At 40.7% G+C, this 18,627-nt stretch overlaps 1 protein-coding gene across 1 annotated transcript in view; it reads right to left on the bottom strand.

Annotated features, from left to right (window-relative positions):
* The window catches only part of ice1 (KIAA0947-like (H. sapiens)), a 47,535-nt gene that overhangs the window by 11,719 nt on the left and 17,189 nt on the right, over nucleotides 1-18,627 (bottom strand). The window contains exons 13-15 of the mRNA XM_078420152.1: nucleotides 12,951-17,978; nucleotides 3,557-3,725; nucleotides 754-914 (exon numbers count right to left, since the gene is read on the bottom strand). Of these exons, the coding sequence (XP_078276278.1) occupies nucleotides 754-914; nucleotides 3,557-3,725; nucleotides 12,951-17,978 (5,358 nt within the window). The remainder of the gene's footprint in view (nucleotides 1-753; nucleotides 915-3,556; nucleotides 3,726-12,950; nucleotides 17,979-18,627) is intronic.

Genomic DNA, 18,627 nt, shown 5'->3' with positions numbered 1-18,627 from the left:
GTGGGGGACTTCAACCACATCAATATTTATAAACAGTAACAACTAGTGCCTGATTAACCACAGGAGCTAACAGGTACCACAACAGTGTAAATTTATCTACATAACCCCTGAAAGCAGTTGAGCACATTAAATTAGCAGCAAAGTGCACTGAGATCTCAGACCACAAGTGGACCGACTGGACTTTCTTTAGTCAGAAGGCAGTGAATATGTGGAATTCTTTGCCACAGAAGGATGTGGAGGCAAAGTCATTGGATATATTTAAGGCAGAGATTGATTCTTAATTAGTACGGATGTCAGAGGTTATGGGGAGAAGGCAGGAGAATGGGGCTAGGAGGGTGAGATAGATCAGCTATGATTGAATGGCGGAATAGACTTGATGGGCCGAATGGCCTAATTCTACTCCTATCACTTATGACTTTAAGATTGGCTTTTTAAACATCTTTCACGGCTATAATTTTAAATAATGAATCTGGAATATTTGTACTTTTACTTTAAAGAAATGTCTTAGCAAAATATAATAATAATCTTTCAAATAAAGTTTAATTCTATTATGCACTGGGAGCAAGATACCCAAAAGTTATGTAGTGACTAACTTCATTGCTGATAAGGATGGCAGCAAAACTGCAACTTAGCAGCAGCAAGTGCTAACAGCAGGATATCTTCCTTATATCAAAACTCTAAATGTTATATGCCCACTTATTCAACTACTAATGGCACAGAAGGCAATGTCCCTGTAAATGTAATAGACATTACCTTCTCCCAGTTGAGGTATGCACTCAAACAATCCAGAATATCTCCTTTGGCACGTTGCTTTGCAACAGCTTGCATAGCTTTATTAACTGGTCCTTGCATAGAAAAAATATTTTGCCAAACACTTAAGATGAGCAACAGGAGTTTGCTCGAGTCTGGAAAGTCTGAAAAACAAACCAAACCAAAGTGCAAAGTTAGTGAACAATTTACACCTGTGACCTCCACACTTCAGCTTCATGAACAATTACAACAAAAAACATTTCATATGCAAGATGGAATAGAAAGAAAACACAAAACCAACCAAAATTCAACATAAGATACTTAGCGAAGCAGAATTTTAGATACTCACTCCATAACCTACAAAATAATATAATTCAAATTTTAGTGGACTCCTGTATATTGGCGAGACCAAGCACAAGCTCGGTGATCGTTTTGCCGAACACCTCTGCTCAGTCCACCCAAACCTACTTGATCCCCCGGTTGCTAATGGGAGGGTTACTCCCCCTCCCATTCCCACACTGACCTTTCTGCCTGGGTCTCCTCCATTGTCAGAGTGAGGCCCAGCGTAAATTGGAGAAACAGCACTTCATATTTCGCTGGGCAGCTTACACCCCAGCGGTATGAACATTGACTTCTCTAACTTCAAGTAACCGTTGCTTTCCCCCTCTCTCCATCCCCTCCCCTTCCCCTTCCCAGTTCTCCAACCAGTCTTACTGTCCGACTACATTTTATCTGTTTGCTTCGTTAGTTTCTCCCACTAATAATGATCTATTCTACATTTCCCTTGATCTCCATTACCAGTGCCCTGTTTTCACACCTTACACTTCATCTATGCACTTCCTTATGTATGTACCTCCTGACATCAGTCTGAAGAAGGGTCTTGATGTCAAACGTCACCCATTCCTTCTCTCCAGAGATGCTGCCTGTCCCGCTGAGTTACTCCAGCATTTTGTGTCTATCTTTGATTTAAACCAGCATTTGCAGTTCCTTCCTAAATAAAATATCCCATCCTCCACTCTCTGATTCTGCGGGGAGAATTTGGATAAGCCTACTTTGTTTTCCTTGGAGCAATGGAGGTTGTGGAGTGAACTAATAGAGGTATACAAAAGGTGGACCGTCAATGTTTTTCCAGGATGATGGTATCAAAAACAAATTGGCTTAGTTTTAAAGTGAGAGGATGGAGTTTTAAAGAGGATTTGAAGAGAACATGGAATCCCCCACAGAAAACAGTTGATACCCGAAACTTATTGCCAGAAGAAGTGGCGGTGGAGTTAGATACAGACCAACTTTAAGAGACATTCAGATAAGCACTTAAAATGGCAAAGCCTAGAAGGATGTGGACCTATTGTCGGCAAATGGGATTGGTATATATAGGCAAATAGGCATCTTTCACGTGGTGGGCCGAAAAGCAAATTTCAGTCTTGATGCAAGATCCCCAATCTTAAATAACTCCTTCTCATTTCACAGATGCCACTTGACTGAGTAGATCTAGCATTTTTCTGTTTTTATTTCAGATTTCCAACATCTGCAATTTTTTGTTTTAGGATACAAAATCATGGCCACAACATACTTAAGACTTAATCATAAGACATGGCCAGCAACATGCACATGTCTCCATCAAGACATGACCGAACTGATAGATACAGTATTTTTTACGCCGGGTCAGGGAATGTATATATCCAAGCTGTGCTTGTATTTCCTGCAGTCCCATCTTTGGTCCATCAGCCCACTTGTAAGTCAGTCTGCCTTAAAAGGAGTGGCCCATGATATCATGGGAGGAGGTATGCGGACACCAGGAAGGACACTGGGGAGGATGCACCCAACACGGTACCGGGTATCCAAAGATGAGATATCAGGCAGCAGAAACCAGGTCCATGTTAGGCTTGGACTGATCTTCTGGGACAGGTACAGAACTGGTGGTTAATGGTCTGCTCATATAACAACAGAATTCAGGCCCGCTAGGCACAGTTCTAGTAAAGTGGAGAGGAGAACCAAAGATTTTGTGAGTGGACCAACTGAGGGTAGTTGTTGACAGTGAAGGGTCAGTGAGCAAGGCTGTGAACGAGCAGTGATTGGAGCTTCATAAACTGTGGTACTGGTGTCTTTGAAAAAGGATTAAAAATATCACTGATTATATGTAATTAAAACCAAAAATAGGATCTTATGAATAGCTCTGCAAAAAGAGTTGAGCACTACTGTTCTAAATCAGGGCAATGAAATTAATCCTACTTTATCTTTAAAAGGAAAACAGAGTTGAATTATTGTCCATTTATGAACTCCTACCAAGTTCTGCATCCAATTTCCGAAATATACACTGAACACAAAGCACTTCTATATCTGATTACAACACTTCTACAATCTCTTCTTTCTCGTAACACGCCTTTATTTAGTGCACTGGGTGCAAGGAAAGCAGACATATCTCAGTGGAGGGATACAAGGAATAAAAACATCAGATCTGTGGGCTTTGCAAACCAACTACAGCCTTCTCCCTCTTTCCCTGGGTGATTAAAAAAAAATCTGCATTTAACTGTGGTTGGAAAATGTAAAGGGAGAACTGTTTTGAACTCACTCTTGCCATTCTTTACACATGTCTAGGAATATTGTATAAACCCCAATATAAATTAAACTCTATTGAATTGCCCTAATAATTGTGACTAGGAATAAGTATGATCAATTCAATGGTCAATATTCAGGGAAACTTTACTTACTGAGGACATCTGATTAATGTCCAGTGCCATTTCACAGGATTATCCAAATTGAGAGGTTCCATTGGTTTAGTTAGGCAATTTGTATCACATTTTCTTACCTTCTTTTAAAATACTGTAGGAAAGAAGACGAGCTCTTTCAAGATCTCCTTGGTGTCGGCAGATTGCAACATAAACTCGAGAAAGTGCTTGAAGATCGTTACCATCCAGGGCAGTTTGCTCAACCTTCAGCTTCTTAATGATAGCCAAGAGCAAAGCTTCTATTAAGTCCTGACATGAAAGAAACAAATGAAGTTATTTTTGCAGTAACAATTAACAACAAACTGCAACATCTCTGATTTATTTTACACAGAACCCATGTGCAGGAATAAGCCATTCAGCCCTACTGATATTTCAGAAGAGATTTTAATTTCAATTAGTTCCAGATTAGAATAAAAAACAATCCAATCCCATACAATAAAATTAGCAATTAACTTAAAATCACAACATCTCTTCTGCTACAGTTTAAACAGAAGCCCAGCTTTCCTTCAAAATAGGAAATCTTAACCTCACTACAAGAGTGTTTCAAGATAGTTAGATTTAGCTCTTAGGGCTAAGGGATATGGGGAAAAAGCCAGAACAGGGTACTGATTTTAGATGATCGGCCATGATCATATTGAATGCAGCGCTGGCTCGAAGAGCCAATGGCCTACTCCTGCACCTATTTTCTATGTTTCTATAACTGTAATCCACTGACTATTAGCAACCCCCAAAAAATATCCATGTTGTAGAACTGAACAACTTGACTTTTAACCTGTGTAGGATGGAACTGCAGCTGCTGGTTTAAACCAAAGAGAGACACAAAAAGCTGGAGTAGCTCAGCGGATCAGATAGCATGTCTGGATAGATGGAATAGGTGACATTTAAGGTTGAGAACTTTTTCCAGACCTGAAGGGTCTCAACCCACAATGTCACCTATTCCTTTTCTCCAGAGATGCTGCCTGACCTGCTGAGTTACTCCGGCTTTTTGTGGAAATCTTCAACTTTTAACCTCTTCCCTTTGTACGCATACACAAAAAACTGTTTTAGTCTTTCGTCGTTACCAAAAGACAACCTTCACTGACACTGATAAAAATTAGGACAATATACCTGTATCTATGATTGGGCAGGGATCACTATTTTACTCTGCCTCAATTTTCTTCTCCTCATGTGCACATTCTCAACCATGGACATTAAGTTGTGATTCTCCTGCCTCTGGTTTCTCCACTCATCCTTGTCCATCTCCCTCCCTAACCTAGCTCAGCCATGTGACCCTCACACTGATGTTCCCCTTTTTCACTGTATCCCTTCTATAGCCCTCATTTCCTCCTTTCTACTTTATTTTAGTTATGAGATAAAGCATGTAAACAGGCCCTTTGGCCCACTGAGTCCACACCAACCATTGATCAACATTCACACTGGTTCTATGTTATCCCACTTCCGCATCCACTTCCTATACACTTGGGGTGATTTACAGAGCCAATGAACCTACAAACCCACAAGTCTTTGGGATGTGGGAGAAAACCAGAGCATCCGGAGGAAAGCCACGCGGTCAGAAGGAGAACATGCAAACGCCACACAGACAGTACCCAAGGTCAGGTCGCACCTGGATCTCTGGCACTGAGAGGCAGCAGCTCTACCAACTGCGCCACTGTGCTGCCCTCATGCATGCATCCTCCATCTTCCCACCAATCCCTCTCACGCACACTATGCTGTAATAGTGTTTTTCTTGAATACTGTAGTCTATTCCAACGGTGCAATGCCAGGCAATTCAACAAGTAACAATAATTTCTGCCAGTATAAAAGTATGGTTGAAACAGATCAAGTCTGCGATTCATGGACATCACCAGTTGCTGGGTGTCTTCTCTGATGATGCTCTGCCAGGCTTGTATTGCAGCCATCTTTATAGATCTATTTCATCTATATCAAAGTCACCCTTCCTTCACTTCTGAAGCTCAAGAATCTGTTGATTCTCATCGCCTGACACCTAACTCAAGAGGCACTTTTTCCTGTACTGAAACAGGAATTGGTGGGCAATAATTAGAAACAGAAATCTGGAGCTTTGAGGCCAATTGTACTGGCCATATCACACAACCAAGCAGAGATTAAAAAAAAGTCTCAGCAGGGATCAAGGACTGAATCTTACACCTTCCTGATGGTTCAGAGATCAATATATATTCAATTTGTTAATCTGAAGAAATAAATTCACGACAGTTGTGGCTTTCTCCTCAAAAACTATATATTTTTTGTTTATAATATTTATATGAAAAAAACCTAGAATGAATAATTACTATTAAAGTGCCCTCCATAATGTTTGGGAAAAAGACCCATCATTTATTTATTTGCCTCTGTACTCCACAATTTGAGATTTGTCATAGAAAAAAATCACAAGTGGTTAAAGTGCACATTGTCAGATTTTAATAAAGGCCATTTTTATACATTTTGGTTTCACCATATAGAAATTACAGCAGTGTTTATACACAGCCCCCTCATTTCAGGGCACCATAATGTTTGGGACACAGCAATGTCATGTAAATGAAAGTAGTCATGTTTAGTATTTTGTTGCATATCCTTTGCATGCAATGACTGCTTGAAGTCTGCGATTCATGGACATCACCAGTTGCTGGGTGTCTTCTCTGGTGATGCTCTGCCAGGCTTGTATTGCAGCCATCTTTAGCTTATGCTTGTTTTGGGGGCTAGTCCCCTTCAGTTTTCTCTTCAGCATATAAAAGGCATGCTCAATTGGGTTCAGATCTGGTGATAGACTTGGCCACTCAATAATTGACCATTTTTTAGTTTTGAAAAACTCCTTTGTTGCTTTAGCAGTATGTTTGGGATCATTGTCTTGCTGTAGAATGAACCGCCGGCCAATGAGTTTTGAGGCATTTGTTTGAACTTGAGCAGATAGGATGTGTCTATACACTTCAGAATTCAATATGCTACTACCATTAGCGGTTGTATAATCAATGAAGATAAGTGAGCCAGTACCTTCAGCAGCCATACATGCCCAGGCCATAACACCCCCACCACTGTGTTTCACAGATGAGGTGGCATGTTTTGGATCTTGGGCAGTTTCTTCTCTCCTCCATACTTTGCTCTTGCCATCACTCTGATACAAGTTAATCTTCATCTCATCTGTCCACAAGACCTTTTTCCAGAACTGTGGTTGCTCTTTTAAGTACTTCTTGGCAAACTGTAACCTGGCTATCCTATTTTTGCAGCTAACAAGTGGTTTGCATCTTGCAGTGTAGCGTCTGTATTTCTGTTCATGAAGTCTTCTGCAGACAGTGGTCATTGACAAATCAACATCTGACTCCTGAAGAGTGTTTCTGATCTGTCGGACAGGTGTTTGGGGATTTTTCTTTATTACAGAGAATTCTTCTGTCATCAGCTGTGGAGGTCTTCCTTGGCCTGCCAGACCCTTTGCGATTAGTAAGCTCACCAGTGCTTTCTTCTTAATGATGCTCCAAACAGTTGATTTGGTTTGGCTGATGTCTCTAACAGTTTTATTCTTGTTTCTCAGTCTCATAATGGCTTCTTTGACTTTCATTGACACAACTTTGATCCTCGTTGATAATTAGCAATAAAAGTCTCCAAAGGTGATGGAAAGACTGGAAGAAAGACTAGCTGCTGAGAGCTCTCTTATACCTGCATTAAGGAGGCAATTCGACACACCTGAGAAATTACAAACACCTATGAAGCCATGTTTCCCAAACATTATGGTGCCCTGAAATGGGGGGACTATGTATAAACACAGCTGCGATTTCTACACGGTGAAACCAAAATGTATAAAAATGGCCTTTAATAACATCTGACAATGTGCACTTTAACCACATGTGATTTTTTCTATTACAAATCTCAACTTGTGGAGTACAGAGGCAAATAAATGATGGGTCTTTGTCCCACACATTATGGAGGGCACTGTATATTACTGAACTCTAATAATATTATCAATTCTTTGCAAATGAAACAGGAAAAGATGATGAGTGCCAATTCTGTGAAGCTTAACTCTGCCAGGCCTATTGAAATCCAAACAGCTACAAAGAGAAACTGAGAAGGTTACACTCAATCAATCTTTATGTGGGAAAGAACTGCAGATACTGGTTTAAATCGAAGGTAGACACAAAATGCTGGAGTAACTCAGCGGGTCAGGCAGCATCTATGGATAGAAGGAATGTGTGACATTTCGGGTCGAGACCCTTCTTTACACTGATGTCAGGGGAGGGGGCAGGACAAAGATAGAATGTAGTCGGAGACAGCAAGACTAGTGGGAGAACTGGGAAGGGGGGGGGGGGGGGGGGGGAGGGGATGGCGAGAGAAAGCAAGGGCTATCTGAAGTTAGAGATGTTAATATTTATACCGCTGGGGTGTAAACTATCCAAGTGAAATATGAGGTGCAGTTCCTCCAATTTGCGCTGGGCTTCACTCTGACAAAGGAGGAGGCCCAGGACAGAAAGGTCAGATTGGGAGGGGGAGTTGAAGTGCTGAGCCACTGGGAGATCAGTTAGGTTAAGACGGACTGAGCGGAGGTGTTCAGCGTTCACTTGCACCTCCTCCAACCTCATCTACTATATCTGCTGTTCCAGGTGTCAACTTCTCTACATCGGCGAGACCAAGCGCAGGCTCGGCGATCATTTCGCTGAACACCTCCGCTCAGTCCATCTTAACCAACCTGATATCCCGGTGGCTCAGCACTTCATCTCCCCTCCCATTCTGAATCTGACCTTTCTGTCCTGGGCCTCCTCCATTGTCAGAGGCCCAGCACAAATTGGAGGAACAGCACCTCATATTTCACTTGTGTAGTTTACACCCCAGCAGTATGAACATTGACTTCCTACCTTCAGATAGCCCTTGCTTTCTCTCTCCAGCCCCTCCCCTTTCCCAGTTCTCCCACTAGTCTTACTGTCTCCGACTATATTCTATCTTTGTCTCACCCCCTCCCCTGACATCAGTCTGAAGAAGGGTCTTGACCCGAAACATCACCCATTCCTTCTCTCCAGAGATGCTGCCTGACCCGCTGAGTTACTCCTGCATCTAGCTTATCCAGTCCTTTTATAATTTTATTTGTCTCTATAAGATCCCCTCTCATCCTTCTAAACTCCAGTGAATACAAGCCTAGCCTTTTCAATCTTTCCTCATATGACAGTCCCTCCATCCCAGGGATCAATCTCGTGAACCTACGCTGCACTGCCTCAATTACAAGGATGTCCTTCCTCTTCCTTAGAGAAGAGGTTAGCAATTGGTCCAGTAATAATATTTAGTACCGTGTCCCTTGATCTTTATCTTGACTATCCTTTTCTTTCCCTTAATATCTTTAAAACTTAAATATACTTCCTCCGTAGTCTTCCAAATTCCAACAGACATATTATTGCTGTTTCTTTCTTCATGGTTTAATCTCTGGATTTCAGACAATAATTTTCCTTCCGATGCTAATATATTCCTCTGAAGGACTAGAGTCTGGAAATACTTGCGGCACAGGTGTGATCAAACCAAGTCTCTGCATAGTTGTACAATTCTTTTACCACCTCTTCGCCAATGCTCCAAATTAAGGTGCTAACATTCCATTACCCTTTCACACTATTTGCAGAACTTCTTTGTAGCATTTTTATGGCCTTTAATTTCTTGGGACTCTTTGAAAGTTGGTTTACACCGTCTTCAAAAGGCACACTTTTTCCAGCCAAAGTGCAATCAGATTTAAATTTACCTGAATTGGAATCTATTTGCTACCTTTTTGCCTTTTTATTCCAACTGTTAATATCCATCTGCAATTTAAGTTGGTTAGTAGCATTTTTAGGAATATGGATGGCAGCATTAAATTGCAGGTGGATATTAACAGTTGGAATTTGTATCATTGGAACACTTGGATATTAGAAAGCTACATATCCACATCATTACCAAATAAGGTGAATAATTGAAGCCCCACAGAATTCAAGTCAAGTAAAGTTTATTTGTCACATACACATACACAATGTGCAGTGAAATGAAAGTGGCAATGCCTGCGGATTGTGCAATTTTTTAAAAAATTACAGCATATAAATTAAAATTAATACAGAAAAGAAAATTTAGTCCCTGGAGTTATAATAGTTAACAGTCCTGATGGCCTGTGGGAAGAAACTCCGTCTCATCCTCTCCGTTTTCACAGAATGACAGCGGAGGCGTTTGCCTGACCGTAGAAGCTGGAACAGTCCGTTGCTGGGGTGGTAGGGGTCCCTCATAATCTTGCTTGTTCTTGATCTGCACCTCCTGATGTACAAGTCCTGCAGGGGGGCGAGTGTAGTTCCCATGGTGCGTTCTGCCGAACGCACTACTCTCTGCAGGGCCTTCCTGTCCTGGGCAGAGCTGTTCCCAAACCAGACTGTAATGTTGCCGGACAGGATGCTCTCTACAGCCCCAGAAGCATTGAAGGATCCTCAGAGACACTCTGAATTTCCTCAGCTGTCTAAGGTGGTAAAGGAGCTGCCTTGCCTTACCCACCAGTGCGGCAATGTGTGTTGTCCATGTCAGATCCTCTTTGATGTGGACTCCCAGGTATTTAAAGCTGCTCACCCTATCCACAGTAGACCCATTTATTTCCAGTGGCGTGTATGTCCTTGGATGTTGAGCCCTTCTAAAGTCCACAATCAGCTCCTTAGTTTTTTTGACATTCAAGAGCTAATAATAATAAGAGCTAAAAATAGCTAATGCCTACTTCTGACATTCAAGAGGAATTCTTGTGGATCCCCTGTGGCCACATCTTAATGATGCAAGTTCATATCATATCATATATATACAGCGCGGAAACAGGCCTTTTCGGCCCACCAAGTCCGCGCCGCCCAGTGATCCCCGCACACTAACACTATTAACACTATCCTACACACGAGGAAGTTGTTTGCTTATTATCCCTCCTTGGTCTCCTGCAACTCAGCAAATGCCTGTGCTCGATCTATAAATTGTCTTCAATCTCATGAGTTTAAATTTTAGCAAAAAGACCATTAGGAGATTCTTACAAAATTATTTTTGGAAGTTGATAAATAACATCCATTATATTCCCCGTACACTAATTCAATCATTCCAGATAATTCAAAATCAAGACTGCCAACACTGACCCATGCTTTAGAAATTCATGCTGGTTCTCCATCATCTGAAAATTTCAGGTTTTCAGTCAGTTGATCTTAAATACACTCGAGTAATTAGCGAATGACAGCTGTTAGATTAGATGGTCTATAATTCCCAGGTTTACCATTCTAGAAAATATTTATAAATGTGTTCAGGTTTATTTATGTATGATGATGAAGGAATACTTGGCAGTCTTGGATATCTACAGAGAAACCATAAAAAAGCCCACACATCCTGTTACCCTTAATTATTCTACCATTGTGGAATTCTTGCAGGAAGGTTTTGCTTTCAAACTTTGCTGTAATCTCCCCAACATTAAACATTTGCACATCAAACAATCGGCCACAGCTGAAGTTACTAATCATTGCATTTTTAAAAGTGAATTTTCTCTCCAGTGCTGAGCAATGTAATTACAAAAATAACATATGAACTGGTAAAATTCAAACATCCTGCACAGTTCAATGGATGAGAACAGGTTTCAGATTTTTTGTTCATTTAATGCCCATTGCATCATTACCTTTTTCTTCTCCAACTAAGTTTTACTTTTTTCTAACTTCTCCATAATAACCCTTGAATAATTTCTCAATAAAAATACAGATATGTGGTTTTGCATATATCGGTTATATACTGCCTTTTTTCAGAAGCTTTCATTCCAGAGCTTATTTTTTGAGAGACGTGGAAGGAATGGGAAGCAGAACAAATGAGACAATACCTGCATTTGATTAATAACTTTTCACTTTCTCATGGCAAATCAAAGCATGCCACAAACAGCACTTTATCATGACAAACCAAAACACTTCACAATAGCAGGTAGACACGAAATGTTGGAGTAACTCAGCGGGGACAGGCAGCATCTCTGGAGAGAAGGAATGGGTGACGTTTTGGGTCGAGACCTTTCTTCAGTCTGAAGGGTCTCGACCGGAAACATCACCCATTCCTTCTCTCCAGAGATGCTGCCTATCCCGCTTAGTTACTTCAGCAATTTGTGTCTACCTTCGATTTAAACCAGCATCTGCAGTTCTTTCCCACTTCACAATAGCACATGTTGAAATGTAGGTGCCATTGGTTTGTACAAGTAGCAGACATTCTTTAAACAGTACAAAATGTCTCTTGAAGATATTAGATGGTGCTAATCACTTTTGTCCCAATCAATCAGTTTTTCTCCCTTATGCAAAGCTGGGTGGCAGTGTGGGTTGCAAAAACACCCAGAGGTTTCAGGCCACTGTCAGACCAATAGGGGGGCTGTGCAAACCATGCGAATAAGCGAGGATATACATATGGAATGCAATGTGGGAAAATTGTGCGACCATTCACTTAGAAAGAAAAATAGATGTGGAATAATTGTTTTTAAATAGTCAGAGAATGAAAGGTGTCGGTGCTCAGAGGGACCCAGATGGCCCTGTACATAAATAACTGACAGTAAATTTGCAGGCAATTAAGACATAAATGGTACGTTGACCTTTATTGCAAGCGGATTTGAATATAAAAACATTGCAAATAAATAGAGCTCTGGTGAAACAGCATCTGTTATACTGTATAGGAGTCTAATCTCCTTCCTATGGAAGGACATATGTACGATAAAAGTTGAAAGGTTCATGAATGATTGCTGGAAATGCGAGTATTGAAGTATGGGGAGAAGCTGATTGGATTTATACTGTGTAGTTGGGAACTGCAGATGCTGGTTTACACCGAAGACAGACACAAAATGCCAGAGTAACAGCGGGACAGGCAGCATCTCTGGATAGAAGGAATGGGTGATGTTTCGGGTCTTGGTGAGTGACCCGAAATGTCACCCATTCCTTCTATCCAGAGATGCTACCTGTCCTGCTGAGTTACTGGATCTATACTTCCTGACTTTATTAAGTTTTACAGGGTCGAGGTTTCACAATGAGGGGTGATCATTCAGAGTGCGATGAGAATAAATGTCTTTACTCAGAGGATGGGTGAAAACATGCGTAAGTGGGACCAGCTTAGTTGGGCATTTTGGTCAAAATCGACAGGTTGGGCCGAAGGGCTGTTTTGGTACTCGATGAGTGAATCTTTGGAATTCTCTAAGAGGACCGTGGAGCCTCAGTTATTGATTATATTCAATTGAAATCAATATATTTTGGGATATTAAGGAAATAAAGGAACATTAGAGGAGGATGGTATTGAAATTTTGAAATGGCCTACCCTTGTGTCTATTCAGTCATCTTAAACCTCAGAGCAATGATTACAAGAAACTTTAATACACTATTTGCTCTCTGGAATTATATGAAATGTTCAATATTTCATCATCCATAACATATCAATTACGACCACAAAATTAATTTGACAAAAAACAAGTGAACATTGCAATCATCTCTTACTTCAGCAGAGTAACAGAACAAACCACATGCTTACCTTATTGCCACTTAATTCACAAATCACTTCTTTCTCTTCATCCCGCATTACTGGGAGCTGAGGAATGTTCCCTACAAACACATGGCTGCGTATAACAGGGAGTAGGTCAAAGCAGGATTCAGTAATTTTCTTTAAGGCACTGGCTACAGCCTCTTCACTTGCATTAACAGGTTCACAAGGCTGGGCGAGAACTTCAGTTTTATCTGTTGTTTTTGGCTCTATGGTTCTATTGCAAAGTGGTTTGGTTTGATGAACAACATCTACAGTGGAGGACTCTTTTGGGGTGATTAAATCAGAAGTATAATCCTCATGCTGGCAATTGCTTTCAGTTTTCAGTTTTTTAGCTTTGCTTGCTACATCATTTTCTGCACCTCTTTTGGTAGCCTTTTGGTCTTGTTTGGATTTGTCCACTGCACCTGATGTGCTAACATTAACTGGCTTCTGTTGCTCCAATTCTTTAACACGCCCTTCAGACCTGGAATTGCTTCCTGCTTTTACAAATGCAGTTGGGGTTGAATTGATTGCTTTGAACCCCATGATTTGGTTCATTGGACCGGCTTGGTTCTCACCACCTAGAGAGCCACGCATGCTAAGTTGAACATTACCACGGAGAATATTTAAAGTTCGTGCTCGGGCAGAGAGATTGGGATACATAGCATCCAGAATTTTCACAGAATTCTCCTGAGGTAAAGCTGAACCTGCCGACGCTGATGCAGACTGAGGTAGTCGCCCAGGCACAGGAACTGCATGCTTTGGGGTTGTAGTGCAAAACTGTAATGGAGAAGACTGGATTCTTTCATTTCTTGCAAGTTCTAAAGGGGATGGGGAATGGGTTGGAGGATACTTTTGTCGTAGGTAATCCAACAGAGGTGAAACTGAAGCTGCCTTTGAGATCTCTTTTGAAGGAGAAACCAAGTCATCCTCAGGGGAACACAGAGATGACGCATTGGATGATGCAAGACGAGGGGATTGTACTCTTGTAGACCTTATGGTTCTTGGAGGTGTGGCTACAAGTGGTGGTAACAACGGTGGCAGAGGTTGCCCCATTTCTAACATCACTTGATGGATTTCTTGCATGCAAAATACTGGAGTGGAAACCTCGGTATTCACAACCGGTGGATTGTTTGGATCCAAACATTTGCTCTTTCTTCTTAAAGCTGCACGCCTTTTGTTGGTAGACTGTATTTTTGATTTTTGTAAACCGGCATCATGTTGTACATCTCCATCAATCAAAGCATTTGGTAAAATCCTATTCAAATGTTCTTTCCTGCCACTTGCAGTCTTGCAGGTTTGATTACCTACTGAAGTTCGAAATGACTTCAAACTCACTGTACCATCAATTGTGCTTTCAAATAATGCCTCTTTCTCATATACTGATGTTGATCTATTAGTCCTCTGGTGGCCTGAAGCAGCATCAGGAAGGGAAGAAACGCTCTTCGCCTGTGCAAATTCATCTTTATCTTCTCTCCTAATGCAGATCTGAGTAAGAGTATTCGAAGAATTCCTAGTAAAAAGCACAACCTGTGAACCATTACATATTAACTCTGTTTGTGTTGAATTATCTACTTTTTGTACTGGCGGCATGTAATTGGAAGCTTCTTCTATGGTAGTGTTTGTAGAACTATTGACTTTATTCATACTCGCCTTGAAATTGGCCATTTTCTCCGTAATTCCATTGCTCTTACTGTTGATTTCGATGCCAAGGTTTTCATTCGTACAAATGCTAGTATCGTGAGAGGAACAGATTTCAGAGGAGCTTTCCGATATCTCCACATCCACTGGATAATCTTGATTACTAGCATTTCCTTCCAAATGTTCATTTTCTATCTGTGTACAGCCTAACAAGTCACTCTTAGGGCTTGTTTCCAAGTAAGTTTCATTGTCACAAACCTTTTGTGCAGGGTTATCCAAATCTGAAGCTTCACATTCTACTGACATAGCATTATCACCATTTCCTGCAGCTTCATAATTTACATTTGTATTGTTGTGCACGTTAAGTGCTGGAGTTTGACAGGGGCCTTGTGAAAGCCCTTTATCTAAAGTGAGCTGTTTAGTTTTACTTTCAATCCAGTCAGGATGGCTAGCTGTTGACTCTTCCGCAACATTTGTTGTGCTTTTATTATTACAATCAGTTTCACTAGAAGCTGATGCACTTTCAGAATCAAAAGGGAAGTCAATACCACGAAGAGTAACGTGCTTATTAACAGAGAGGCTGTGCTGCCCAACTTCAGTTTTGATATTCTGAGCCTGAACTTCAAGCACCCTCTTTTTTTCTGCTGTGGCAATTTCAGTTGTCATATCCTTATCATCCAATTCATGATGAATAGTTGTCTGTGTATCTTTAATGGATCTTGGACTCTTTTTGTGCCATTGCTTTCTTTTCTTGATTTTCTTAATCAGCGTTGAGATTCCTGTCTCATGGGTCTGAGGGCCTTGATTCATCGGAGAAATTTGAGTTGAAGGGGAACAAGATTTCAGAACTGGCTCATGGATCCCATTACCAAGGAGTGGTTTTCCTAAAGTTTCATCCTTACTTTTTTCTATGCTGGAATATTCCTCAAATTCCACAGCAGTATTATTTGAAGTATCAGTGGCTTTGACCTGCCCAAAACGAGCAGGACATTGCTTGGCAATATTCTGTGCCACATTTGGTCTTGAAGATTCATCTGAGAAGGCATCAAAATGGGGGGAAGTCTGGTCAGATGATAAATAATCCCCAGATGGTTTCAGGGTACGATTTACCTCTCCCATTTCACTTCTCTCCATTTCATTATTTTCCATTAACTGATCTTTCTGTTTACCAGCTTGGCTTTCACATTCAGTAACCTCAAAGCTTTTGAAATGTACGCAAAGTTTATCATTATTTTCATTTTCGTTGGCCATTTGTTTAGTAGAAGTGCACTGCCTGGAATTGGCCTGAGCAAGTTCAGTTACCACAGAAGGCCTAAGAAATAAAGATGTTTCTTTTCTTTTGGTAATAATATCCTCATCTTTTATCATAGAATTTCTTTGCGATTCAACAGTGCAGGACTGAATTGAAATTAGCGCGCATTGAGAAGGTGTAGATATTTTCAATGTAACTTCCTCTTTCTCCTCAGTTGAATTGCACTCCTCGTTACCCTGTAACACTGAACTATCAGACTCAACATGTGGAGAACTTTCCTCTGCTTGGCCAAAAGAATCTTGATCCATTATCGCAGACTTGACTTGAGAATTGAATGGGACTAAAGTTGCTATGCATTCATCTTTCGGCCTGTCACATCCAGACTCAATGGAATCTAATTCCACATCGCTAATATGATCGTCATATTTTGAACTGTTTCGGGTGACATCAGTTACCTGAGGACCATCAAAATCCGGAGAAGCCATGTCCGCAGAACTGCTCGTCTCCATTATTGAGGAGTCTGATCGTTTCTGTTGAATAAATCTTTGTTCTGAAGATACTGCAAGTTCATCCTTAAAATATGTGAGACCAAGTACATCTCCAGCACAAACAGAGTCTTTGGATCCACCCTCAGCAATGATTGAACTCTCAGTTGTGATAATTACAGTCGTTCCTTTCAATCCGTCAAGCCTATTTTGTTCCTCTGCTTCTGTGGCATGAAGTAGGGTAGAAGCTACTATTGATTTATTTTTTTGATCATTAGATATTAAGTTACCAGAATTAATATTCTCTTTCCCTTTATTCTCTACAGAAACATATTTATTTGACTCATCCAGATATTGATCAGTTTCTGTCGAACAGTCCAAATGTCCAGGCAGTACTATCTCCTTCATTTTTTCAAGCTTGCTTTGCTCTTTTACTTCAAATTTATTAAAAGTCTCCTCAATTTCTGAGGCCAGCAGTGAATTTAGTGGTGATTTATCTTTTTCATTTTGTGATATTGAATCAACAGAATTATTTTCCTCCATCATTAACTCTGTAGAAATTAAAGTCTTAAAACTGCCTTGAAAAACACCAGTTTCCACAGAAGAATAGCCCTCCGCTTGTGGCGGTGTGTCCATCATTTTAGGTGTTTGCTCCTTCAATGGTGACTCTCCTTGCGGAAACTCCACATCAACTGGTTGCAGTGAAGTCCGAGTGCATTCAGCATGCTGTTTATCAGATATAAAACTACTGCAATTAACCTCCCCCATCTCCATATCCTCTGCAGGAATGAATTGTTCCCGACTAACACCATTTATCACAGTATTGTTAAGCTGTAAAAGCGAAATTACGACTTCCATCGTGTTAACATCTGTTTGCCGCATTGCTACATCCATTGATTTTGTGTGCTCATTACCAGAAACCAACACAGAAGCATTGGTACGTTCAATGTTTTGACTGTCACATGTAGACGTTTTGTAGTGGATTTCTTCCACCTCCATTTCTTCAGAGGTTGTAACTAGCTGTCTACAAGAATCAGTTTCTTGTAAAATAAGATCCTCAGTGTCCCCTTCCTTAGTATGTGTGTCTATTCTAACTTCATTTTTGCTGTTTGGATTTGAACTTGTCAGTTCCACTGTTTTACATTTAGGTGTAACCAAAACTGCAGTATTTTTTGAGTCGTCATTCTCCTGCAAATCCTCGGGATAATTGTGCAGTGGAGATGTTATATCCTCTTCACGAAAACCATTAGGTGTGAGAAGAGTATGAACACACGGAATTTCTGGGGTTGGGGTGTCAGAGTTCCTTTGTGTCTCCTCAAGTGATGACTGTGCTTCAGTATTGTTCTCACTTCTACATTGAGCATCTCCAGCAATCAAAGAGGGGTACGACACTTCATCCTCTGATTTGGTGTCAGCCAAACCCTCTATGTTCACGTTTTCAGTTTCTGTCTTCGTGCAATCCATTTTCTCAGCAGTTGACTCTTCGGGTGTATTTTCAGAAATGCCCGCTTCTGTCAAGGATGACTGATCAGTGGTCACTGCCTCAGAGCAAGCAGAACTATCAAGATAATCAGTCTCCAAAAAACCCTCGCTGCAGATTCTTCTAGGAGCAGCACCTTCATCATCACTTGAATCCGTAATGTTTCCAAATATGCTTTGCTGCACAAGGAAATAAAATTATATTTATTTGACATTCAAATTGTTTTTATTTGAAAGCAACATGACATTAACCACTTACCTAGACTTGTACATCATGGGATTAAAAACAGAAAATACTATCAACTGTGAAAACAGAAACTGAGTTAACATTTCAGGTTGAAGACCCTTCATCAGAATTGGGAGAACATTAGATATGTTAACTTGTTTCTCTTGCACAGATGTTGCTTGACCTGCCAAATGTTTCCAGCAGTTTTTGCTTCAGATTTTCAGGATCTGAGGATATCACAGGCTTAGTTCACTTGATATCCCAGCAACAGAGCTTCAAAGTCAAGGGGGATCAATCTTCAGGCCATGCTGAATTTCTATCTCGAGTTGAAGCATAATGGGATACTGCAATTTGCATTGCGTCTTATAGTTGTGCAAGGCAGAAAGAAGTTCTTAAGATTGAGAACTTGCACTGGATGTGCAAGTATGGATTTAGTGACAAACTAATATTTGTACCAGAAAATTTTGCAATTACCTAGCCCCAGTGAAGATTTCCATACACACATTGATTATTAGGCCAGGAGTTTGAGACTGATCACTGACCTTGACAACATCTCAGTAAAGGTTTAACGAGTTTCAGACCATGGTAGGTAGTGGGCATGAC

Source organism: Rhinoraja longicauda, chromosome 2 (assembly GCF_053455715.1).
Source record: "Rhinoraja longicauda isolate Sanriku21f chromosome 2, sRhiLon1.1, whole genome shotgun sequence".
Classification (NCBI taxonomy): domain Eukaryota; kingdom Metazoa; phylum Chordata; class Chondrichthyes; order Rajiformes; family Arhynchobatidae; genus Rhinoraja; species Rhinoraja longicauda.
This window is presented reverse-complemented; position numbering and strand designations above follow the sequence as displayed.